This window comes from Archocentrus centrarchus, chromosome 7 (genome assembly GCF_007364275.1).
Source record: "Archocentrus centrarchus isolate MPI-CPG fArcCen1 chromosome 7, fArcCen1, whole genome shotgun sequence".
Taxonomy (NCBI): Eukaryota; Metazoa; Chordata; class Actinopteri; order Cichliformes; family Cichlidae; genus Archocentrus; species Archocentrus centrarchus.
Genome location: NC_044352.1, coordinates 31,220,803 through 31,247,733, shown reverse-complemented (window position 1 = coordinate 31,247,733; position 26,931 = coordinate 31,220,803). Strand labels below are relative to the sequence as shown.

The window sequence follows — 26,931 nt, the reverse complement described above, 5'->3', positions numbered from 1 at the left end:
TGAATTACTGTGTTTGTGTTGTCTTCGCTGGATGTTTGCTACTGAAAAGTTTTTTTGCTTCATCTCCACCATCATTAGAAACACATCAAACTCTGCGACTGTTTCTCTTTAACTTTTCTGAGTTAGTTTGTCTCGCACACATCATCCAAACACATAAGACAGTCCTTTCCAGTCCTTTTAAATCAATTTCAAGCATTTTCTGATAAATGCATGTTCCTGTTCTGTATCGTCTCAGTTGTATCCTATTTGCGTGCGTCTGCTGAAAGCCTTGCTGATCTCATGCAGATCATTTGCCACTTCCTTTACTTGTACTCTCTGGATGGGATCCACAGATGCTACTGTTGCAGAGCCCGGGGCCTGGGGCGAGACGCCAGCCAGCCCACCACAGCATAACAATGCGAAGCAGCGCTCCGTGGCTCCGGGCCCAGTGTTCCCCACTGTCCCCCCCACTGTCTCTGGGCTGTTGAACTCACATATTTTATGGGGTCTTTGGTGGTCAGCGGGCTGTCACGGCTCATTAGGAGCTTTAGAAATGAACTTGCACAGCAGACTCTCGCAGTGATTAATAAACATGGACAGAGAGAGAAAGCGACAGCGAATGGGTAGGGTGAAAGTTCACAGATGAGACCACATTCTGAGAAGTTTAGAGGTCATTAAATACACCGGTTGGCAAAAAACACTTAGTACATCACTTTGCCACTTCCTTTACTATTTCTCTTAAAGTTTATTGGCCCCTATAGTAGCCAAATAATTTACTTACACTTCTGAGGAAATCACTGAGAAATTTTTGCTTTTGCTTTGCTTGCATCTGACTGTTTACTTCATAGTTTCTATATGACTGTCCTTTCCCCTCACCATTTCAACTGAGAGTGGGCCAACCAGAGGTTATTTATAGGTTGTTGGACTGTGTCCCGTGCCTGAATATGCTGCATACCAGACACAACTGATGAACACTAGAGATTGTTGATGAAAGGCATGAGAGAAGGCGCCCCTCTCTCACTCTAAAGGGTGTCACTGGTATTTGTTCGACTTACCGAGCACTTCTACAGGCCAGAAGTTGTGAGTGAAGCTGCAGCTCAAGGACAGGAAACTGAAAAGTTATGAAAGTAAGGTTGTTGACTCATTCAAGGGAAAATCCAAAAAGTTTATCAAGAAGACTCATTCACAGTTAAATAGATCATTTTAGAAAAAGCAATCCAAGTTCAAGAGTGTTCATTTCATTGACGGATGAAGTGAAAATGTTGCATATCCTTAAAAGGTCTTCCACACTGACAGAAATGTTACAGATTGGACTTCCCCTCTTCACTCTAATATCAGCTACAGCTGTATTTCTCACGTCTCTGTTCTTCCCCATCCCTCGCCACTCTGTCACACACCACAGTCATCCAGTTTGATCTCATAGTAGTTTCTAGGAAGACATCAGTGATGACTGGTAAGAGGAAGTTCCCATGGCAATGGGGTCGCCATAGGCTATAAATATATTGACCTCATCATGTTGTCCGGTCAAAGAGCAGGTGGGGACGCCTGTTAAGAGTGGCAGTGAGAATTTGTCTAGAATTGTTCCCAGGCTCTCTGTTACAGAGGCTGGATGAGCCTGAAAACATCCAGCTTAACAAGTTATGTTGACAAAGTAATTTTTCTTTTTTTTGTTAGTTTTAGATGAGAGCAGATTAAATTAGCCCTCGTCTCCCTCAAGAGAAAAATTGTTCTTGGAGTTAGAGAAAAAAAAAAAACAGCTGGTGTTGCTCCATACAGCGCAATCAAACGCAGCATGGAGCATCAAAAACTAGATCTGTAAACATTAGACTGCACAATACCAAGCATGCCCTACACTGTACCGAATCCACTGAATTATGGTGGCTTTATCGTTCAGTTAAACTGTAAAACAAAAACAAACGGTCTCTAGTCTCAGCACTGCAGTGGGTCTCTCATAGATGAGGTGTCCATTTATGTGCAACAAAACATTGAATTTAGCAGCATCAAGCTCTCTCAGTGTAATTTTTTTCATGCTACCTGTTCACTTGATATCTGTCTATTTATTGTATGGCCACTAAATATGGCTTATGCTAGGCTAGATAAGTCTGCTGTTCCAGCTATCTCATTTTGCCAGTATATCCAACTAGTTGGGCTTTTGACCACACTAAATACATTTAGAGTCAAGATGACAGTTTATAAGCTTTCCCCATTTTATACACACAAAAACTGGAACTAAGCACACACTTCTAATAAATAAATAAATAAAAAAAAAAAAACATCAACACCATGACTCCAAACTGCTAAACTGCATGCACAATTCCACTGATCTCAGTCAAATTTCATTCTAAATCATAGTTTTGCACATCACAGATTGCATTATTGAACACACTCTGTTGACCTAGAAACACTTTCAAAATGCAAAATGCAGCGCTGATTACCAGTCAGTGTCACTCATATTTCACCTGTTCAAAGTCAGCTGGAAGAACTATTCAATAATGTGTGAGTATAAAAGAGGCTTCAAGTGACTTGTACAGGTGTTAGACAAGGAGATGGCGCAGCAGGAACACAGAGGGAGATTAGGAACGATTGTAACAGGAGGTCTCGCAGGCAGCAGAAGGTATTTTGCAATCTGTTTTGTCAGTGCAGGTGAACACTTTGTATTGCAGTTAAAAAAATAAATATTTCTTTTGTTACTTTCTTGTATCCTGATTTTCTTTGTGGTGCTGTTCGCTCTACTTTCAATTCATGGGTAAGATTACTGAGTTTTGTTACATACTAATTGGGGTAGCTGTAGCTCAGAAGGTAGCGCAGGACATTTACTAATTGGATGGTTAATGGTTCGATCCCTGGCTCTCCAGTCTGTATGCCAGAGTATCCTCGGGCAAGCTACTGAACAACCCCCAAACTGAATGAACACCTTTGTAGTTTCAGCATGGTGTGATGAAGGATCTCAAATCAGTTTGGTTGCATCTATCTTTAAATTGGCAGACAAAATGTGTTTGTAGACTTCCTTTGCTTGCATTGCATTGCACTGCTGCCATCATGCATGACACCATCAATGAAGATTAATGAGCCAGTCTCAGAAGAAACGTTGCAAGCCCAAGCCATGACATCACCTCCACTGTGTTTCACAGATGAGCTCGTATCAAACTTCAGCCTCTCCATCACTTGGTAAAGGTTCATCAGTCCATAAAACTTTGTCCCAGAATTTCTGAGGCTTGTGTCTGTACTTATTGGCAAATTCCAGTACAGCCTTCCTGTTCTTCTTTCTAGTGAGTGGTTCTTCTTCTGGTGAAACCTCTGTCCTTTTGCTCATGAAGTCTTCTGTGAACAGTAGACTGTGATATCTTCACTCCTGTCATGATTGGTTGTTGCTGATGTCACTAACAGCTTTTTTAGGTTCTTTCTTTACAGCACTTACAATGTTCCTGTCATCAACTGCTGTTGTTTTCCCTGGTCTACTTGTTCCACATCTGTTACTGTGGCTTTCTTCTTCAGGACGTTCCAAACGATTGGGCTGCCTATGGCCAATGTTTGTGCAGTGGCTCTGATTGAGTTTCCGTCTTCTCTCAGTTTCACAACTGCTTGTTGGTTACTCCTCTAACTATAAATGCCCAGTCTGCACAGGCAGAACTGAGCGTAGACTTTCAGTGTATTTACTGTTTGAATAATCAATGTAACAGGAAACACCAGGGCACCAAAACACACCTGCCAGTCACATGTTCCAATACCTTTGCTCACAAGAATCATCATCAGATCCAGATGTGAACACCTGGAAATAAAGAGATGATGATGTTGATCTTTTGTCTCATATTCATCTTTTAATGTCAAACCCAAATGTTTTCAGTCCTTTCTTTTTAAAATGCTGCTAAGTTGACTGAAAACATTGATGTGAGGTTTCTAGCAATAAAACATGACTCAATAAAACATGAGGCACAAAGAATTGGTTTGTTTTATATGTATATTTCATAAAGACTATTCCTCCATGTCTGTGTGAGTTTTGAGCCCTGCTTAACAGACTGTACATGTCAGCTTCTCACACACACACATGCATGTAGTGCATCATAACCTGGACTCAAATCCTTTGACAGTGGGCGTGGAGGTTATTTCTTATAATACTTCTTATTCTGCTCATGAATAAGTAAAGCGGAGGCCCTGAGACACACTCACCCACTTACCACACACATGCACCTGCTCCTGGATGGCCCCTGGTTATGTACAGATGCGCACACATCCACACCCATTCCCAGAGATTCCCGTTCCCCTCCCCTCCTACCCTCCTTGTCTTTGTCCTGATTGCAGCCCCAGGGGGTAGACAGTTAGGTGAGATGGCACTGCATGTCTAATCTCTTAGAAATCTATTTGCACTTCAAGGTAATGCTGCACAAAATTGCATTTTCTTCATATCACACTCCTATTTTTTTGTCTCTGTCATTATACTGTGTGTTGGGCCAGAAGTAATACTTGCCTCTGCTCAGTTTCAGTATTTGAGGTTTACACTTGTGTATTGTGTATTTATATCTGTATATTTATAGTGTTTAATTATTATTCTTTTTTGTTATCTGGCTACAGATTATGGAAGCAGATTCACAGTTTTGCTAAAACCAGATGTTTATAGTTACATTCATTAACATACAGTATCCCTTTAAGATAAAAAAAAAAAGATGGAAAGACACGCTGTAGTGCAGCGCATTTATTTATTTATTTCTATGTGACCTTTTTCAGGGAGGTCAGTGAAAGGTCTGAGGAAGCTGTTCAATAATTAAAGGGGTTTTATCTGTAATGTGAAAGCTCTGTGTCCATACACCACTTTCCTCAGAGGTGTTGAATGATGACTGTGGAAATAGGAAATGAGTGTTGTTGTTTTGAATGTTTGCAGTGGTAAGGGATACTGTGGCTGCTAGTGTTTTGATTCCATTAAATGCACTCTACACCGCGGGGGAGTTAAACACTGCGCAAGTAATCATATACTAGGCACTGTGGCATTTTTAAGAGGGATGTAATAAAAGAGTCACCTTAAATCTGGTGAAGAAATTCTTGAGCTTGATAAAGAACATAAATGATAAGATCTTATTTTCAGACACATTTAAAGGATAAGGTTACCAATATTCTACATTTGTTACTTTTTGTTATGAATAGTGTGAATCTGACACTAACAGTACTTACCAACTTCCCCTGCCTCTAAGGACCCTTTGGATCCATTTGCTCCTTCTAATCTGTGTAGATCTAAACACAGATCTACACTTGGTTATGTAATTGTATTTTCTGTCATAAGGAAGATGCAGAATATTATTTGAGTTTTCCTTGAAGACATTTGGTTAAATTGAGTGTGCATGAGAGTCTGCTCTGAATAATCAGCACTAGCTAGAAAAGGAGCATTTTCTTGCTAGCTTAAATGCTTATCAGGTTGTCATTCTCAGTCTTGAACCTAAGCTCTCTAAAACTCTTAACTTGCACTTGGCTCATCTATATGTTGGCAGCTTTTAACCTTATTAAATTCTCATGGTCAACTTTAAGCATCTGCTAGTGTAGGCTTTTAACTCTGTTTTTTTTTTATTCTCTCTTCAGAGTGTTTGCCATGCTACATGGGAACTCCACCCTGGTCTTACTCTTCATCCTCACCATTTTTGCTACTGCCTCTGGTCGCTCCTACCCCCGTTTTTCCCGTAATGACACTGAGTTCCAGCACCTGGTGCTCCACCCGGACCCCTCTGTGGGGACTGTGTACGTGGGGGCCAGGGACCACCTTTTCCAACTGGATGGATTAGATGGACTTCGGTTGGAGCAAGAAGAGATGACTGGACCTGTAATCGACAGCAAAGACTGCCTTCCCCCAGTCACCAGCACCAACTGTCCCCAAGCCAAAAGAACCAGTAATCATAATAAATTACTGCTGGTGGATCCAAATGCATTAGAGTTGATCACATGTGGCAGCGTGCACCAGGGCACCTGCCAGAAACGTAGCCTGGTATCAATCAAAGAGATTTTGTTCTCTACTGAGAGGCCCGTGGATACCCAGTATGTTGCAGCCAATGACCCGTTAGTATCAACGGTAGGCTTGGTGGTGCGGCTTAGTAGTGGGGACAGGACGGTGATGTATGTTGGTCGGGGCTATACTGCCAGCCACCCACCCATCTCCACCCGCCATCTTTCATTAAAACCTGTCTTTTCCTATGAAGAGACAGCTAAGCTGGCTGTGGCTGGGCGTCTGTCAGAATATGATCATCATTTTGTGGCGGCATTTACACGGGGCACATATGTGTACTTCTTATTTTACCGTCGTGACATCAAGTCATCATCAAGGGACTACCGGACCTATGTTGCCAGAGTGTGCATGGAAGACGCTTCCTACTATTCATATGTGGAAATTCCTCTTGTCTGCCTATCGCCATCCTTTTCTTCTAGGAATTACAACCTGCTCCAGGCAGCCCAGGTATTGAGTCAAAACATTATTTATATCTTACCTATATCTTGTCCGTCCTTCACATGGCATCACAGCACAGTGTCTTGAAAACTTTCTTACATATATATTATACATATATAAATACGTATATAAAATATAAATATGTATACAAATATGTTGTTGGAATCACTGCAGATCCCATTGGTTCCAGCAGTCTCTCAAAGCACTGCTGTGGTTGTAGACCTTATATCAAAGATAGAGTGTGATGTCACTCATTGGTTTCTGGACTCTGTATTTTGAAGCCTCAGTGGTAGCATTTTGGACCGCTCATGTCAGCTCTTTTGAAGTCAGTAGTGACCATATTTAGACCAGAGTGTGGAGTGCTAATCTATCAGCTAATGCTAGGAAGTTAGCAAGTTGCATTTATAAACTGTATGGAATACACAGATACAGATTCAATTTCATTCAATTTTATTTGTATAGCACCAAATCACAAAAAACAGTCACCTCAAGGCACTTTGTATTGTAGGTAAAGACCCTACAATAATACAGAGAAAAGCCAACAGTCAAAACAAACCCCTACGAGCAGCACGTGACAGTGGGATAGAAAAACAGGAAGAAACCTCCAGCAGAACCAGGCAGAATTAGTTACTCTGTTAGTCTGTTACTTTGCCACAGCACTGAGAAATAACAGACTAAGACAAAATCTAAGAATTTCTCTCACCAAAATTGTAGCACAGACTTCTTGGATGGACTGTAGCACACAGCAAAAACATTATTTGCCAGATAATTCCATTAAAATGGTTTAAGTATCAATGTAACCAACATGTTCTAGAGTCCACTTTCATATGTATAGACATTTGGGCTATGGAGATTAAAGCATTTGCTGTTTTCATAGGTGAAGTTGGACATTTGAATATGGAATTAATATGGAGGAAACGAATTGACTTTTGGAGACAGCCTCATGCGGCCACTCTAAGAGCTGTTTTTGCTGTTCTGTTTGCTTAATTGTTCCACTGTTGCATCACCTTGCTTTAGAAATCCACTGATATCTTGGCTGATTCTAATTTCCAATCCTTTTTTTTTTTTTTTAAGTTTTACCTGTCAATATAGATTTTTGCTGATTTGGATTTTATGTGACAGAGTATACAAACAAAAATAAACTTTTCTTCAATGGAAATTTTTATTTTTTATAAATACAATGAATTATTATGCTTAATAAATGTATTAAACTAAATTTCCCCCCAAACTGCAGTAAGTTAACAGGATCTTCTCTCATTTAAACAGCTGAAAATTTAAACAGCTGAAAATAAAATGCCCCAGTTAACCACCAAAATTACTCCAAGAGTAAGGAAAAAACTTTTGGATGGTTTGAGTCCCATTAGATCTGGCATAAAAGTAACACAGCATTTCATAAAAATTACATCACACCAACAGTCAAACAAGGTGGTGGTAGTGTGATGTTTGTGGCTGCTTTGCTGCTTCGGGGCCTGGATTACTTGACATAATTGATAGAACCATGAATTCTGCTCTCTAACAGAAGTCTTTAAGGAGAATGGATTTGGGTTATGCAGCAGGACAATGATCCAAAACACATCAGCAAGTCCACCTCTGAATGGCTCAAAAAAAAACAAAATGAAGGTTGTGGAGTGGCCTAGTCAAAGTCTGGACTTAAATCCGATTGAGCTGCTTTGGCATGACCTTAAATAGGCTGTTTATGCTTGAAAAACCTCCAATGTGGCTGGATTAAAACAATTCTGCAAAGACAATTGGGCCAAAATTCCTCCACAGTGATGTGAAAGACTCATTGCCAGTTATTGCAAATGCTTGATTGCATTTCTTGCTTTCAAGTTATTAGGTTTAGAGGGAGCGTATTTTTTCACATAGGGCCAGGTAGGTATAGATAGCTCCCCTAATAAATGAAATCATAATTTGAAGACTACATTTTATATTTACTTGGGTTATCTTTGTCTAATATTAAAATTTGTTTGATGATCTGAAACATATAAGTGTGACAAACATGCAAAAAACATAAGGATTTAGAAAGGGGGAACGAGTTCATCGGGTTTACACTGGCTATGTTTAACTGTTTTTTCCATGCCTTTTGTTGGAACAGGTGGGACAAGGTGCAGGCCTGCAAGGCGAGGATCTGCTGGGAGTTTTCTCCACCAGCACCACCACCACAAACAATATTCCTTCGCATGAATCGGCTCTGTGCGTTTTCCCTCTATATGAGCTGGACAAATACATCAACTCGACCCGTGACCTCTGCTACACCAAAGATGGGCGGGGGGAGGGAACAGGAGAGGCCTACATAGAATATGAGGTCAAGTCCAGCTGTGCCAACCTGCCTCCGGTAAAAATACAGGCATAAATGTTTTGGGGATTAAGCACTTACTTGTTTTTGATGTTGGTCTTTCCCGTGAAAGCAAATATTTTTGAGCGCTTACGTGCTCATATGAGCCTTTCAGACTGCTGAGAACATCCTTAATGCTTTGTGCTTGTTATAGCAGGAAAGCCTTACTCTGTCTCATTAGGAATTATTCCCTGATGTCTACCCATACCTGAACTGTATCAACTAATTTGATGTAAGTGTTCAGTGGAAGCCAAAACAGACAGAATGTACAAGCATGTAACGAGGAATGACAGGACTGGTAAGATTAAGCTTGGTAGTGGGAAGAAATACAAATAATGGATGGATAGAAGTCTAGTAATGAGGCCCTTGTTGAAAAACCTTAAGATCTCAGATGTCCAGAAGTAGCTTTTCCCAGCTGCATCCATCCAGGGACCCTCTCCGCTGCCCTGTAGCCGCTCAGGTCCTGCCAGCCCACAGAAGCATTTAATGGGATCGTTAGGGATCAATAAACCAAACTACCCCTGAATCATCTGTGCTGCTGCTTAATGAGCTCTGACAAGGAAGGGCAGGACTTCTTTTGAAACCCACTGGCATAAGAGGATAGAGAGGGGGGGAGAAACAGGAACATGTGAGGAGAAATGCTGTAGAATATAGAGAGAGGAAGGAGAAAAAATTTAGAGGAAGAAATTAAAGTAAAAAGGAAATAGATGAATGGAGAAGATAAAGCTGTATTAGATCAAGAAGTTCCCCTCCCAGCAATGATGAACCATTACCATTATTTTCTTAATAAACAAACTCTGAGCGTACTAAAAAAAGATCATTCTACCCACTACTCCTCCTCCTCCTCCTCCTCCAGGGCCAATTATCTGGAAGCAGAGCTTGGAGACTTACTGGAAAGCGGAATTTGGAGTGGTTGCTTTGCAAAACCAAAGGAGCGAGTTGGTCGTTTCTGAATGAGTCTGCTTTAATCTATGGTGCAATCCTCTTACGATGTATTAAGAGGATTCAGAGGCTCTGAGGCAACAGTGGGAATATGTACTTGTTTGCTCTAAAGCTTTAGATGTTTGGCGTGAGTTAAAACAACAAGGGAGAAAAAAAATAATTGTTGCATATGAAATGTAATATAAAAATCAATACATAACTCAAAATGGTAGCAAAAAAAAGTCTGTGTTTGTGTTTATTCAAGGATGAACCAGCAAGCCAAAGTTTCTATCCTGTCACATTTTAGAATACCCTGAAGGCATATCCCTGCGGCTCTGACCACACCCCAAGTCCAATGGCAAACCGGGAACCGCTGAAAGCTAAAGCTGCATGGCACACCTCAGCTGCCCGTCTCACCGCTGTGGCAGTCAGCGTCAGAGATGGACATAGCATTGCATTTCTGGGAGATTCCAAAGGGACGCTTCACAAGGTAGCTAAAACTTTTAGTTTTTGTTTCTGGACGACCTTGGAGAGCCTCTCCTAGCATGCAGAGTGGGAGGCAGGGTGAAACCCCTGACTCATCATGACTCCCATGGAAAGATTTCAGTCAGTTTCATATAAACATGGTCTTATTTTTTATTCAATGAGCTCACAGGCGTGTCAAGCATTAACTATATCTGTGTCCATACAGGCCTGCATTTGCTGCTCCAACTTGTCTGTGAATCACATCTCAGCAAAACACACCTTATACCACATAAAACATGTGAATCCAGTTTGAAGGATATTTAATCCAAGTCTTTGCCAGCTCCCGTATACTTCAGCATCACTGTGTGACTCCAGCCTGGAAGATTTCCATCATTCCAGGATTCAGTGTTCCAACAAACACAGGCTAGCATACCTTTGTGATCCCACGCTTAATGCATTTGTTTTTTGTTCTGCAGAGATTCGGTCCATTTTTTTAAATTTTAAGCTAATGCATTAAAGCAGTGGGAACTTGTTTTTTTTCCACAGAAACATTTGAAGTTTATGCCCAGAATAAATCTGATTGGGCTCTCATTGTGTTTATCAAGATCGGAGTTGTGTTTTTACCTCTTCTGTCCAAACTTAAAAAAAAAGAAGAAAAAAAAGAACACTGCCACCCTCTGAGCAACATCTGCATAGATGTGATAGTTACATGAAGAGATCAAGATAAGAGGATTGCAGACGCAACCTGTTTTACTCGGTTTGTTTGTGTGTGTGTGTTCTTGTGTGAAATAGAGAGAGCGAGACATAGAGCAGAGCCAGACTTAGTACTTTTAGGTACCAGATCAAAGCTGCACTCAATGTAGTCATGTGAAAAAAGCTATTGTAACAGGATTAGTGTATCACAGCAGGACAAATTCCACAGCATCCATATATGGGACTCCATATGAGCGCATGTTTGTGTTTCAGTCAGAGGAAAGAGGGTGATAACGGGTGACCCAGTTTAAATGTAATACTACGTGGATGTTTTTAAATGTAATACTACACGGATGAAAAATAGATGGTCTATAGTTGGTGTCACTAACTTGATTTTTGCGGTTGTAGTCAACAGGATGCATATACGTTGCTTTGTTGGAATTAAAAGACCATTTCAGCGTTTGTGGAACTGTGCATATTTGTTTTCTTACTAAGATTACCATGAAACAATCAATACTACTCTTATGCTGGTACATTAGCTGTGGAGCTAGAGCTGGAGGATGTTTGGCTGAGATGAGCATTAAGGATGGAAGCATAAAATGGAAACTGTACCAACCATCATCTTACTGCTTCTTTGTTTAACTCATAGAAAAACCAAAGTGACGTAAATTGTGTGGGAACTCGAATGCAGGAAGTACCCCTCTTTCATTCATGCAGGTTGTATTGATATTTACTCCGTTTATAAAATTTGCATTCTAGAAAGCATTTTAATTAGAAAAGTCATATTTTTTTCCAAGTCCAAACACTTGGAAACTTGGATATGTACAGTATGGGTAAGCTATTGGCTTCACACCCCTAATTTTAAATCAATACTGAATGAATCTCTCAATCCTAAGGTTTAATATATCAGGTGATAATAAAGTCATCTGGTCCTTTGGTGTTAAAATTAGGTAAATTAATAAATTAAGTAAATGCAGCCTCAGATGAACAACACAGGATATCCCATTATTTATTTAACAAAAGCTAAGCCAAAAATGCAGAAACATGTAAAAAACTAAGTAAACTCCATGATTCAGTAGCTTGGAGAACCACCTTTAACAGCAATAACTTGAAGGAACTTGAAGTAATCGTTTTCTGTATGACTTTATCACTCTCACATTTTTGTGGAGGAACTTTGGCCCACTCCTCTTTACAGTGTGTTTCAGTTCATTGAGGTTTACAAACATTTGTTAATGCAAGCTCCCTTAATGTCCCACCTCAGCATTTCAGTCGGTTTGTGGTCTGGACTTTGACTGGGCCATTGCAACACCTTTGATTCTTTTCTTTTTCAGTTATTTTGTGGTGTTTGGGATCATTGTGAGGTCCTGTTTCAGCCATGCTTTAGCTGTTGGACAGATGGCCTCGCATTGGTCTCTGGAATACTTTGGTATACAGAAGAGTTCATAGTCTAGTCCAGAGATCCTCAAGTCCAGGCCTCAATTATTTTTCAGCCCTGATGATTGCCAATAAATGCCTTAATTTTGGTCAGAACAGATCCCTCCATCCATCCATCCATTTTCTACCACTTATCCGTGTCACGAGTACCTAAACTAAGCAGAGATGCTCAGATCTCTCTCTCTCCCTAGTCATCACCTCCAGATATTACAGGGGACACAGAGGCACTCCTTCAATCCAGCTGAGAAGCAGAATGTCTTCGGTGTGTCCAGGGTCTACCCTGGGTCTTATTGGACATGCCAGGAATGCCACACCTAAAAGGCATCCAGGAGACATCCATGCCTTGATAATCAAGTGCCTTCTTTCAATGTGGACTGGCAGTGGTTTTCCAGTGACTTGTGGATCAGATGGTAAAGACAGGGGTCTTGGCAGTCCAATCCCTGGCTGTCCAAATTGGCTGTGGTCAGAGTGTTCATAATAAAATCAGAGCCAAAATAGGATGCTGAGATTTCTGAGGTTGGCCTCTAATCTTGAAGAAACAGGCTTTTTATTCCAGCAACTATATGCACAAGTAGCAAGCTGGAGTCAGGTACTTGCAAGACATTACTTTGTCAATATTTGGTATCATAGCAAACAAGGCGGTCTGAAGAGCTCCTAGCTGGCTGTTTCCAGAAGACAGCCTACTATTCAGCTCTCAAAAAAAAAAAAAAAAAAAAATGCTATGGTGGACACATCTCTTTAATGTTCGAAGTCACAGAGCATTACAACACAGTTTCCCATGCCATTAGGTGTTGAGTGCATCCTCTTAATGGGATAGCAGATTCTCCATTCTGTCCACAGTGATCTCATTAACATGAAGTAACATGAGAGTTTGAATGCCTGGGAATCGCTTAAGCCAGAGGTGTCTTCCTGTGCTTCATATTAGATTTGACTGTGTGATAATCACATTCCTGCCCACTTCTGCTGCGATCCTTTGCAAGTCTGATTTGATTTGTTTGAGTTGTAAGCTGAAGAAAGTATTCCTTTTGTATTCTTTTCTTCTTTTTTTTTTTTTTTTTGCCAGTCTCAATTTAGTCCTGCAGTGAGAGGAATATACCATTCCCATCCATTCTATTCTGGAAATTCAAATCAAGTGGAAAGTGTATTTGCTGTACATCATTTAAACCACAAATTCTGTGCCTTCTGTTTTTCTGGTGTAATTGTCCAGGTTTATCTTGGCCGAGATGGCGTGGTGGAGGTATATGAGAACACAACGATCCATCCCAACTCTCCCATAAACAGTGACCTTTTACTGGATCAGAGTGGAGGACATATCTACATCATGACCAAAACCACTGTAAGTTTTAAATGAATTATAAAAACTTCTGGATAGTTTTAGGTTCACATGTTTTAAGTCCAAATATTCAACAGATGTATCAGCTGCAGACGTTTTGGTGAGTATCCCCATTCAACCACACAACCAGATGTCTCCACACACGAGACTGAACATGGATTGTCATTCATTGTCAACATTATTTATCGAATGTCAGAGTTTTTCAGGCTTTACTTCTTCCTCAAGCTGCGTCTCTCTCACTGAAAAAGAGGATAAGAGAATATAAGGCAAAGAGTGCAAAAGAAAACACAGAGGCCAGCTGGCTGTTGAGGTCAGAGGTCACTAACCCCACTGTGAGGAGTACAACAGTCAGCAGGAGGTGTAAGGTCGGACTTAACAATGGTATTGATCAGAGAAAGTGGCCTCCATTGTGTTGGCACACTCCCTACAGAGTGTGTGTGGGTAGCTATGGATGCTGATAAATGGACTTGGGAAACTGCAAGTCTGTACACAAAATTGATTGTCTCAGTCCAAGCACCTGAATGTAGAGCAGCAGATCAAGTTACATTTAACATACACATCTAAAACAAGTCAAGTATTCTCACGTGCATTGCATTTGTGATAATGCTACTGGTAATGTCTCATACAGAAAGTGAAGTTCAATTTCTTGTAGTCAGAAAAAAAATGAGTGGAGAGATGATTACACATTAAAGCAAAATTTAAGGTTAATAAACAAATATCTAAATGGGAGAACAGCTAAGAAAAAGTTCCCTTTCATATCATATTATTGAAAAAGATACCAAATTTAACATTCCTAAATTACTGACGTTTCCATTGTTGCATTAATGTAAAAAAACAAGCAAAAAACAAAACAAAAAAACGTATAAATACAACTAAATATTGGCACATATTGAACAACGTATGTGGTGATACCAGTATACATGTATTATGCACAGGCTAATATTAGCCTGTGCATAATACATGTATACTGGTATCACCACATACGTTGTTCAATATGTGCCAATATTGAACAACGTATGTGGTGATACCAGTATACATGTATTATGCACAGGCTAATATTAGCCTTGCTCTAATATTTGCCTTGAATAAATAGGTAATATAAATGTAAACGGACTGGTTCTTATATAGCAATTTCTATTATACATTAGCACTCAAAGCGCTTTATACAGTATGTCTCATTCACACAAATTAATACAACCATTTTCTGCATCTAAGTGCTTTCTGTCTAATATTCACACACACAATCACACTCCGTTGAATGCATCGAGAGCAACTTGGGGTTCAGTATCTTACCCAAGGATACTTTGACACGCAGACTGGAGCAGCTGGGGATTGAACCACCAACCTTCCAATTAGCTCTACCTCTCGAGCCACAGACACCCAGTACAATAAAAAGTAACTCTGCCATTAGGGGCTGAAAAGAACACCATTAGCTAAGACTAGCTATCTAGTACAAATGTGTAGTTAGATTAAATTGCAAACTAGATATTTGTAGGCAAGCATGGCAGTTTTTAATGAGTGTAAAGGTTTCTTAGCTTGTCAACCAATCTAACTATCAACTGGTCAATATTGGTCTGGCTTGAATAAATAGGAGATTTAAAGGGCCACAACACTGTCATTAGTGGCTGAAACAAACATTGTCAGGTTTGAAGCTCAGACTAGCTCTCTAGAGATTAAATATCTAGCTAAATATTTGTGGGCAAGTATGGCAAATTTTTAAGGGATGTAAATTTGTGGTCCCACGACCCTGAAGTAGATGGATGGATGGATGTAAATGGATGGAAACCTAGCTAATTTCAGATTTGTCAGCTGACCAATATATTAATTTATTTGGGGCCAAGTAAAGCAATTATTATAATTTTTTATTATCATTTTTTTATGGGTGTAAATCCTATTAAGTATTTAACCTTGCTAATTTTATTGGCTGGCCAATATATTGGTCTGGCTTGAATAAATAGTTAACATAAAGATCCATAACACTCTCATTATTATTATTATTATTATTATTATTATTATTATTATTATTATTATTATTATTGTGGTTGCGAATTAAATGAGCTCCAAGGCACTCTCATGCAAGTTAAAAGTCCTTTGTAAGGCCTCGTAAATGTATAAAGCATACACATTTCTTTCAGCCGCTTAACACAAGAATATTAACTTACTCATGATAGTTCATGTGCACACATAAGAGAGCTAAGCAATGCTTGCATTATTCCTATTCAAGCTGAAAAATTCATATAAAAAGTTGTTGAAATAAAGATTGGTTCAAAACTCTGTCACTGTATATACCTTATTCACCTCATCGGTTTTGCTTTACTCTCATTTTCAGGTAGAGAAACGTCCAGTGGCAGAATGTGGAGGTCACTTAGACTGTCAGTCCTGTCTCTCTGCCAGAGACCCCTATTGTGGCTGGTGTGTCCTAGAGGGACGGTGAGTGAGCATCAATAAATAATGATGATAATAATAAAAATAAGATGTGGGGGGCCTTGTAAATGCATCTTTGTTACTTCCTCTGTCCATGATTCTCTTATCTGATCTTATCTGGTTCTCTTTATCTGTAACATTTCAGCTGTGGCCAGCGGTGGGAGTGCCAGCGAGGGTCTGAGCAGGGGCATTGGTTATGGAGTTTCAACCAGACACAGCAGTGCCTCAGTATCCAGCATCTCAGCCTCTACAATATCAGCCGTGGGGAGGAAACTGATGTAATACAAGGGGGAAATGGATAGCAAATGCAATTGTTGTTTTCCAGTTGTAGACTTTTATGACTCCTTCCATCTTACACAGCAAAGTTTGAAAAAATCTTGAATGAATCCCTCAGTGGGTTGAGTTAAAATACAGCAATTTTACATTAATCAAATGCCCTCTTTGTCTCTTTGTCTCTTTTCCTCCTTTCTTTTTTTTTCCTATTTAGATCACAGTGTCAGTAAAAGGCCTCCCCAGTCTAAAACAAGGAGAGGCCTACTCTTGCTTCTTCCAGGACACAGAAACACCTGCCTTGCTCACTAATACCGGTGTGATATGCTCCACCCCTGATGCGAGCAGTCTGCCCCCAATTGGCCATGGAGATGGTGGGTGTTTACCCTGCAGTTGCACCATCTGTCAGATTTTCTCAGTAAACAGAACAAGAATTTACATAAATACCAAAACTGTACTCTGTGGTATGTTCAGACCAAACATGAAGCTGAGTTTTACCTCACACAACTCATTTAAATACAGTTCCTGGAGTGTTTTTGGACTGATTCACAACTTACACCTATTTGCTCCTAAGAGGAAACTGGAAAACTACTTCCTTCCAAAGTACAAACAATAGCTAGAATCAGTTAACAGTAACATATTTTCACAACTTAGCAGGAAGCCTTAATTTTCTCCAAACTCTCTGCACCTCTGTTAAAGCAAAGCTGAGGCTGCCCTCAAACAGCGTCAGTAAGTTTGTCCTCCATTCTCCTTCAGTCGTCCACTGCAAATTGCAAATAATTTGTATGTAATCACACAAAACTTGGCTTTGCGTTTATTCTGAGTACAGCATAAATAAGATGCAAATATTGTTCAGACCGTGTGAAGCTGACGTGTCCTGGCTTGCTCTGATGCAGAGTTTGTGATGGTTACCCTGTCACTGCGCTTCATCAATGTCACAGTGGCTGAGACAGAATTCACCTTCTACAACTGCAGCTTGGTGCAGCAGCTGTCTGGACGCAGGCCGTGAGTACCTCCCTACCCAGAACACACACACACACACACACACACACACACACACACACACACACACACACACACACACTATCAAATCTAATTTAGTGAAATGCATTAGATGCTAGCGAGGTGTTTTCAGCTTGTTACTTCTGAAGGAGTGCCTGCTTGCACATTAGGTGTCTGTCTCAGTGGTTAACGTTTTCACCTACTGTAATTAACCCTCTGTGGTCTAAAGCCTTGATTATACTCTGTTGTGGACACGGGCGTGGACAGCTGGAGACACGTAGTTATTCCTGTTATACTTCTGTGAGGTCCGCTGGGACACATGTTTAGTAGGTACATTGTAACATAAATTCTCAGTGAACAAGTTTGCATGGTCACAAAAAACATGCAGTCACATGGATGTCAGCATAGACCATCACACTCACCATCTGATGACGAAATTTATGTCAAGCAGACTTGTAAAGTATAATCAAGGCTCAAATCCAGCGTAGACGGTAACCCTAACCCTAACCCTATATTTTGGAAGGATTAGTTTGTAAAAAATTGTGAATAGCTTTTGATATGTGTCAGTTACAATGATTACAAGATAGTGACGTGTCATCTGAAAGAGTCAGATTGTTGTCATAACGGCTTTTTTCAGAGTTTGTGACCATGCTTTTTTTCATTGTCATCCTGCTGTGTTCTCTGCCAGATGCCAAGGGTGTATTAGCAGTCGTTGGGGGTGTAACTGGTGTATCCACCAGCATGTCTGCACACACAAACATGTCTGCACCCAGGGAGTGACTATCTACAACCAAAACGTGAGTGTACACAGTCTCAAACAGAGGGCTTTTGAATTGTACTATGTATATATAGATTATATAAGGGGAAACATGCAGTCTAAAAGCACTACATTTGTTTTATGAGCATTTTTCATACTGCTTTTTGCACCACACATACCAGTATTGCATGTACTTTCTGTTGTTTGTTGTAGTTCTGTTTGTTTTTATTACTGTCCTTCTTTTTTTTTTCTACCATGAACCTTTTTATGTCACTCATAAGTTACTCCTTAATGTTTTTTGCTTTCACCTTCTGTTTTATCCTAATTTGTCTTCCCCATGCTTTTTCCTTCTCCTCCCTCTCTCCATTTGTTCGCTTATGCTTCCCCATCGTCAAGTTCAAACCTCCAACCCCCACCACACCAACACCCAGCAGAAAACTGACCACTCCACCTCCTACTGTCCTGACCACTACAACAACAATTACTGAAACAACACAGTCACCACCCACAGAGACATCTGCTCCCACCATAGCAGCTGTCCCCTCAACTACCACCACAGTATCACCACCAACCACCCCCAGTGCTGAATCCATCACACCTATTGCCCTACCCACAACTTCCCCTTCTGTCAGGATCTCCACCCGGGCCACCACCATACACACCGAGGTCACCACCATAGGCCTCTCCCATGTGGGAAGAATAACAAAGGGTACTGACGGCACAACCAGAGGCTTTCCAAAGGATGAAGACACTGATATCTTAAATATTACCGAGAGACTTCCTGTCACTACATTACCCAGCAGCACTAGTCACCACACAGACTCTCATCTGAGACTTTCTGAACCATCTGGTGGCTCTTCTTCTGAGATGAGCTCGACCACCTCCAGCGAAGTAACCCTTTTAGTAGACCAGAATGATGCCAAAGAAGCCATTCCTCTGGCCACCTCTGAAGAGAGTGACTCGTCACTGTGGCTGAACGGGTGGGAGAAGCCAGAGAGAGAGACTGAGGTGGACTCTCCAATAGGTTCATCTGTTGTTCCGACATTTGTGTTTACACAATCACCTGAAACAGCTACTGACCTCAACTCTGAATTTGGAGCAAACTCCCAATCTGATTCTTCAACTGACTCTTATTTTCTGGTGAGTGCCAAATCCAGAAAAAAGAACCATTGCCCAGAAGCCACCACAAGAAACTCCTTAAATTGATCAACATTTTGGGAAATATGTTTATTTGTCTCTAGCTAACAGGTGAAAGAGATTAATGATATTCAGTGTGACGTAGCAAGCATTTAGCCTAGCTTAACAGACAGAAAGCAAACAGGAGAACAGATTGAGTTTCTCATACTCATTGGTTTCTGTCTTTTAAAGCCTCAGTATTACCATTTTTGCTACACCAGAAATGCCACATTTTAACAAGAGAGCTATCAACCAATTGTAGTTAGCAAGGTGCATGTATACAGGTGCAACGCTGATAAATGAAGCTGAGTAACATCTAGCAGAATCAGAATTACACTCACCAAAACTGCAGCATAAACTTGTTGCTCTATACCACACAGAAAGCCATATTTAATTGTCAGCTAATTGCATTAAAATGTTAGAAAATGCACCAACGCCATAAACATGGTGGAGAGGTCTAGTTCAGTGACTCAGATTTTGAAGCTGAGGCAATAGCAGTGTCTGCATACATGTCAAATTTTAAGCTTTATGGACAACTTCTATTAAAAATAATACCCACTGTATAGTGAGTATGAAGGTGGAAATCCACAGAGCTTAAAACCTTCTTTGTACCAGGCTGTGTACATGCTGTTTAATAGTGTTAAGTTTAGCATTTTAAGATGGCTTCAAGTGGCCACTCCAGTAGTTTTTGTCATTTTCGTGTTGGCTTCTTTTCAGCCCAGATATCGAGCGTCAGTGTAGTTCTGTACAAACATGAAAAATCCATCTTTCCGCACATTATTTACCACTGTTAAATACCAAGTTATTGGGCTAATCTGTGCAAGAGAGCCAAGGTAGAAGTTTACCCTGCTTCCAGTCTTTCTGCTAACAGTCTCCGAGCTGTACCTTTATATTTAACCTAAGCATCCTCTCATTTGAGCAAAAGATCTTCCAAAAATACCAGTTAATTAAGCTATGAAGATTAAAGCTTTACTCGAGGTGGTCAATAAAAGTTACCAAACCAGCAATAGCTAACATCACTGGGATTTTTTTAGGTCTCAAAGATTGTCTCCAATCTCCACATCATAGCTGTTCACCTGTTCAGCACTAGCGTGATATAACAATGCTTTGCTTACATGAGACATTTGCTTCTCCAAGCTAAGTCATGGCTCTGTTACAATCTCTGATCAGTAGTCAGTCCCTCCTTTCACTTTACTCATACATCTTGTGTTTCATTGTTGGGATGTCTTTGTGTTGGTTGTTGTCTTCGTTTTTGTTTCATTTAGTTTTATATTTAGCATTTTGTTTGTTTTTTCCTGGGATAGCATACTTTCCTTTTTACAAAAAAATGGTATTTCCCTTTTTTCGATAGCTTGCAATTCAGAGATTAATAGAAACAATTCTGATACACATTACACACTGTTACCTATAGTAACAGGACCATCTCATTTTCTAAATGAGTCAGGTGAGCGGTTCTTAGTTTGGTGGATGGAAGCAGAATTTGGCATGTCCTCTAATACTTAGCATAATGTTTGGTTTGGAAAATTGAGAATCTGAGGCTGATTTTCATTTAGTTTTTTTTTTTTCGTTTAGTTTTTCATGCTAATAATCAAAGCAAATGGTAGTAAAACTCAAGAGAGTGGCCTTATGCCACTGTCTATCAAATTTGTTTGTCAAAATCATAGTGAAAAAAAATCTGAACTTTAAACAACTTTGTGAAAACCTGGAGCACAATCCAGGCTTCATTAACCTGAAGCCACTTGCTTGAGAAGGACTTCTGATATTCAGTGGGAGTCCTTCTCAAGCAGCAAAAGAGCAAGAGCCTGCATGATGTTCAAAACTGAGGACAGGATGCAGATTTATGCCTATAAATGGCTGCATTTTCTTTACGTGTAAATGTTTTTCAAGATGTTTTATAACGTGCCATCAGGAATGCCCGTGCGTGGAGAAAGTTCAGGATTCTTCTCTTCTCCCTGTCAATGTGGAGCGGAAGATCACTCTGGTGGGACAGTACCTAAACCTGTTTCAGGTTTGTCTCATCTTTGAATATATGGAGATAGATTATCTTTTATAGAATTTCAAAATGAATTTGTTTCATGTTACCAGTCAGAAACTCTTCTGTAGAAGCACGACTACTGTCACCAGGACAGGTAAAAATACCTTCAGAATATGTTTATTTTGGAAGTTAAACATTTGTGGGTCCACTCTGTACATCCAGGATGAAGATTTGAACTACGAGTGTGTATTGGACATTGAGAATCAGTCAGTGGTGGTGGATGCCTCAGTGCAGCCGGATACTACAAAGCCATCAGTCTTCTTCATCACTTGCCAACCGCACCAGGTCAGATCAGCTTTTCAGACTTGAAGAGTCTGAAAAGTAATAATAAAGATATTAAATTTATTCCCTTACATACTTAATTGTTGCATAATTAGTGTTTTTACCTTTAATTCCATTTACAGATATATGGAGAAAAATACCTCTTAATCTTTGAATTCTTGTGTTTTCAGTCCAGTTTGAATCACTGTTGTGCCGCAGCAATATGAGAATTTACCCTCTAAGACTGATAACTACTCTAATTGTCTTTCTCAGTCTAGTTGATTAAACAGTCTATGTACCTATAATGTGTACACCACTATCAGTTATTTACTAAATAAATGATAGTTCAGAATGACTGAAAATCTCTATTAATACAGCCAGTCCTATATTATATCAATAAATGAGGGACATGCTCTAAACAAAACTCTGTAACTTGCCACCCATTGATTGTCTTCTTCTGTTTTGGTATCAATGTGCTTTATTAGCTGTCAACCAGATAATTTGATGCACACTGCAACGGCTTTAGACGTGGTTTGCATTGCATCAGCTCATACACATTATTCTGTTTGACTGCTGTTCTTGTTGCAGTATGCATACTCTGCCTCGGTGGAGGAATACCCAGCCACAATCAATGTGAGGAGGAAAAACAACTTCCTCATTGACAGCGCTGAGGATCTGTATGGTAGGTTCAGATAGTTGTGTATGTGTGTGATGTGTATGGTTACAGTTATAGATAACTACTGTTTACAGCACAGTAGTTGTGTGTATAGTGTATTTATTTCGCATGAACTACAATTCTGCCCTCTGTTTACTTTCTTCCCTCTCTTGCTTCAGTGACTCTGTTCAATTGTTCAGTGGGGCGGTCAGACTGCAGCCGGTGTCGCACAGCTGACCCCAAATATGGCTGCGTTTGGTGTGGTGGTGCCGCCAGTTCTCGCTGTGTGTACCAAGTTTCCTGCACCGATGAGATCAAACACACATGCCCAGCACCAGTCATCCACTTTGTAAGATTATTTTTACCCTTTTTCCAACACCTTGTCAGGATTTATTTTTCACTTTGAGTAAGAAATTATGGGGAATAAGTAAAAATGTTTTGACAGTGGTTTTTTTTTTTTTATGTGTGGTAGCTGTTTTCTTGGACTGGTTTTGCAAACTTATATGGAAGATATTTTGTTTTGTTTCACTAAAATCTTTTTGTCCTACATGGGGCTCTTTGGACTCTCATTAGGTATTAAACAACTCTATTTGGAATAATAATAATACCCAGCCATCAATCCATTCTCTTCTGCTTATCTGAAGTTGGATTGCAGTGGCAGCAGGCTAAGCAGGGTATTCCAGCCACACTTTAGAGTTCCTCCTCAAGAATTTCAGGAGTCTCATCCCAGCCGTTTCACCCTCTCCAGTGCGTGCTGAAGGCTGTGCTCTGATGAAGCCAGCAGAATCATCCTCAAAAAGCAGGGAAGCTATCTGAGGTTCCCAGATACCTTCCTTATCCTAGCTATGCCTTGAGATCCTGTTCATGAAAATCAAAACAGGACTGAAGATGAGGGATAACCCTGGTAGAGTCCAACACCCATTGAAAATATGTTTGACTTTGTCCCAAGAATGCAGACACAGCTCTCATTTTGGTTATAAAAGGACTTGATGGCCCAGAACCCCATACTCCTGCTGAACACTGTAATACCCCAATAATTGGAGCATACCCTATAGTCCCCATTTTTGGAAATAGGAACCACCGTCCTGGTCTGCCACTCCACAGGCACTGCCCCAGACCTTCATGTGATGTTAAAGAGGTGCATCAGCCCCACAATGTCCAGAGCCTTTAGCATCTTGGGACAAATCTCATCCAAACCTGGCACCTTAGCGCCAGAGAGCTTCTCAACTGCCCCACCGACCTCTGCCAGTGTAATTAGTGAGGCTTCCTCTGAGGCTTAAGGCTCTGCCTCTTTCACATAGAATGTTTTGGTTGGGATTAGAAGTTGCTCAAAGTGCTCTTATTCCATCACCCGACTCTGGGTCAGCAGTTCTTCCCCTGAGTAACCATGGCCTGAGTCAAGCCCTGAGGTTTTGTTTCTGCAACTGCCAAAGCCATAAATCTTTTAGCCCTCCGATACCTGACTCCTGTGCCAACCAAGCCTCCTTCAACCTGATGGCCTCTCTCACTGTCGCTGTCCACCAGTAGGTCCTCAGGTTTATGCCACAACAGGCACTGATGACCTTATAACTTAAGGTTATGTATATAACCCCGGTTCTCTGAGTAGCATGAGTGAGTGTCTCACTATGGGAACGCCTCCTGCGTGACCTCATCAGAAGCTCAAATGTCATTACACCAGCCCTTACAGGCTGGCTCAGCGACGCTCATGTCAGGGAGGGGCCAGAGCCTCCCTATATAATAGGCCGACATAGCGTCAGATGTCATTCAAAACAAGCCCACCTCTTCCTCGCTTCCATTGCAAGGAGGGTGGTCTGGTGAGACACTCACTCATGCTACTCAGAGAACCGGGGTTATATACATAACCTTAAGTTCTCTTTCATAGCATTCGTTTCGTGTCTCACTATGGGAGAAATACTGACTCCCGGATTGCCAGACATGCCTGTTAAGAAGACAACTGTCCCCAATAGCACTTCACAGGGGCACAGCCCCCACTTAGGAAGAACCTGCACTGAGGACCGAATGCGCCAGGCTAGGTGCTGTAACATCTAGCTTGTAAAAGCTAGCAAATGTGTGAGGTGAAGTCCAGCACGCAGCTGCACACACCTCCTGAATGGAGACCCCCTTAAAGAGCGCCCATGAGGTTGCCAGACCTCTGGTGGAGTGTGCCCGCAACCCAGCAGGAGGCTGAAGATCCCTGCTGGCATAGGCCAGGGCGATTGCTCCTACTATCCAATGGGAAAGGCGCTGTTTAGACACTGGCCTCCCCCTATGTGGTTTAGCCCAAGACACAAACAGCTGGTCGCTTTGCCTAAAGTCCTGGGTTCTGTTCATATAAATCCGAAGAGCCCGGACTGGACACAGGGTATGCAGCCGCTCTTGCTCCTCAGAAGTGAAAGGTGGCGGATTAAAGGCAAGCAGTTCTATAGGGGAACACGTGCCCATAACCTTTGGAATAAAAGCGGGGTTAAGCCGCATACTGACCTTTGTATCACCTGGGGAGAACTGAATGCACGACTGGTTCACTGAAAGAGCATGCATCTCCCCCACACGCTTAGCCGAAGCTAAAGCGATCAGTAGAGCTGTCTTCAAGGACAGCAATTTTAACTCAACCTGTTCCAGGGGTTCAAACGGGGGACAGGAGAGTGCAGTTAACACTGTGGGAAGATCCCACAATGGAGCCAGTGGCTTGGATGTAGGCAACTTACGGCGTGCACCCTTCATGAAACGACGTAACAGGGGATGCTGACCTACCGTCTGCCCCTCAAAACCGATATGGCAAGCTGAAATGGCTGCCAAATACACCTTGATGGTGGAGAAGGCTTTACCCTTGTCAATCAGGGCCTGAAGAAATGACAGAATCACAGCCACAGAGCACTGAAAAGGGATGGCCTGTGATTCTAAGCACCAGTTTTCAAACACACGCCACTTATGCTCATACAGCGTCCTAGTAGATGATGCTCTAGCACACTGAATAGTGTCAATAACACTACGAGGGAGCCCGGCTGTGTTCAGGTTAAACCACTCACGGGCCAAGCCCACAGAGCTAACCTCTCCGGGTGGGGGTGGAATATTTCCCCCCGTGCCTGAGACAGCAGATCTCTGCGTAATGGCAATGGCCATGGTGGGCTGCACAGCAGCTGAAAGATCTCCGCTAGCCAGTGCTTTCCTGGCCAGCGTGGGGCTATCAGGATCACAGAGTGACCTCTCTCCCTCACTCTGGCCAGAGTTGGGGAAATGAGGGCCACTGGGGGAAAAGCATAAAGGAGGGTCCTTGGCCACTTGTGAGCCAGTGCATCCACCCCCAGTGGTGCTCTCTGATCGTGCAGGGAGAAAAACAGGGGGCACTGAGCATTCTCCGCTGATGCAAAAACGTCCACAGTCGCCTGACCGAACCGCATCCAGATCTGCTTCACCACCTCGGGGTGAAGTTTCCAGTCTGCATAGAGTGGACTGCCCCTGGATAAAAGATCTGCCCCAAAGTTCAGGATTCCTGGCACATGAGTTGCTCTCAGTGACAGCAGGTGGATGCTGCTCCAGACTATCAGTCTGTGTGCCAGTGTGTGTAACCTGGGGGACCTCAGGCCCCCTTGTCTGTTGATGTAGGCCACCACAGTGGAGTTGTCTGACCTCACTAAAACATGATGGCCTCTCAGCCACGGGAGAAAATGTTTTAGCGACAGATGAACTGCCAGCAATTCCAGACAGTTTATGTGGGTAGTGCGCATGTGAGGGCCCCACCTCCCATTCACTGCTCTCCCCTCGTGAGTGGCACCCCAGCCTACAAGGGAGGCATCTGTGGAGACCACCTTCCTGGTTAAAACTGTCCCCAGGATAACGCCTTGAGACAGGAAGCCTGGCTTCTTCCACTGGCGAAGAGCAAGTGAACAATCTGAAGAGACCCTCACGCGACAGTGGCCGTTGTAGTGGGGTTCCAGTCCCTGCGAGCCCACCCAACGCTGAAAACTTCTCATGTGCAGGCGTCCCAGTGGTATCGCCACTACAGCGGAAGCCATCAGGCCCAGCAGTCTCTGGCACTGTTTGAGGGTAACTGTGTTGCCTCTGCGAAACAGTGCAAGGGATGACTGAATGGTCACTATTCTCTCTGAGGTGAGAAACGCTCTCACCTGGAGGGAGTCTAGACTGAGCCCTATAAATGTTATGCATTGAGTTGGTCTCAATATGCTCTTTTCCACATTTATCTGGAAACCCAAACTCTCCAGATGGTGTATAAGAGCATCTGTGTGACAAACCACCTCCTGACAGGAGGGGGCTGCCACCAGCCAGTCGTCGATGTATGTGGCTACTCGAATGCCCCTTTCCCTGAGTGGGGTCACTGCTGCCTCGGTGCATTTTACAAAGACCCTTGGGCTCAGTGACAGGCCGAATGGCAGAACCACAAATTCGTATGCTATCCCCTGGAAAGCAAATCTTAGATACTTCCGGTGTGGGGGATATATGGGGATGTGGAAATAGGCATCCCTCAGGCCGATTGATGTGAACCAGTCGCCTGCTCTTACAAACCGTAGCAGCGAGGCGTGGGTCAGCATCCTGAACTTGTATTTTCTTAAGTGCTGATTTAGAGCACGGAGATCCAGAATGGCTCTCATCCCCTTCCCCCCCTTCCTGCATATCGAGATCCAGGGGAGACGGCGCCGCAGGTTTATCAACCTCGCCGGTAGCCGTGGGCTTCGCAGCCCAGCTGATGCTAGCCATGGAGTTGGAGTCTTCCTCCTCGTCGTCATCTGACAACAGGAGCTCCGAGTCGGCCGA

General features: G+C 41.9%; 1 protein-coding gene across 1 annotated transcript in view; it reads left to right on the top strand.

Moving 5' to 3' along the window:
* plxnb1a (plexin b1a) overlaps positions 1-26,931 on the top strand; it is an 85,089-nt gene that overhangs the window by 26,642 nt on the left and 31,516 nt on the right. Inside the window, exons 2-15 of the mRNA XM_030733853.1 lie at positions 5,545-6,409; positions 8,496-8,735; positions 9,964-10,146; positions 13,456-13,584; positions 15,911-16,011; positions 16,151-16,283; positions 16,493-16,649; positions 17,172-17,280; positions 17,966-18,074; positions 18,431-19,174; positions 21,120-21,218; positions 21,408-21,530; positions 22,095-22,188; positions 22,341-22,510. Coding sequence (XP_030589713.1) covers positions 5,555-6,409; positions 8,496-8,735; positions 9,964-10,146; positions 13,456-13,584; positions 15,911-16,011; positions 16,151-16,283; positions 16,493-16,649; positions 17,172-17,280; positions 17,966-18,074; positions 18,431-19,174; positions 21,120-21,218; positions 21,408-21,530; positions 22,095-22,188; positions 22,341-22,510 — 3,246 coding nt within the window. The 5' untranslated portion in view covers positions 5,545-5,554. The remainder of the gene's footprint in view (positions 1-5,544; positions 6,410-8,495; positions 8,736-9,963; positions 10,147-13,455; positions 13,585-15,910; positions 16,012-16,150; positions 16,284-16,492; positions 16,650-17,171; positions 17,281-17,965; positions 18,075-18,430; positions 19,175-21,119; positions 21,219-21,407; positions 21,531-22,094; positions 22,189-22,340; positions 22,511-26,931) is intronic.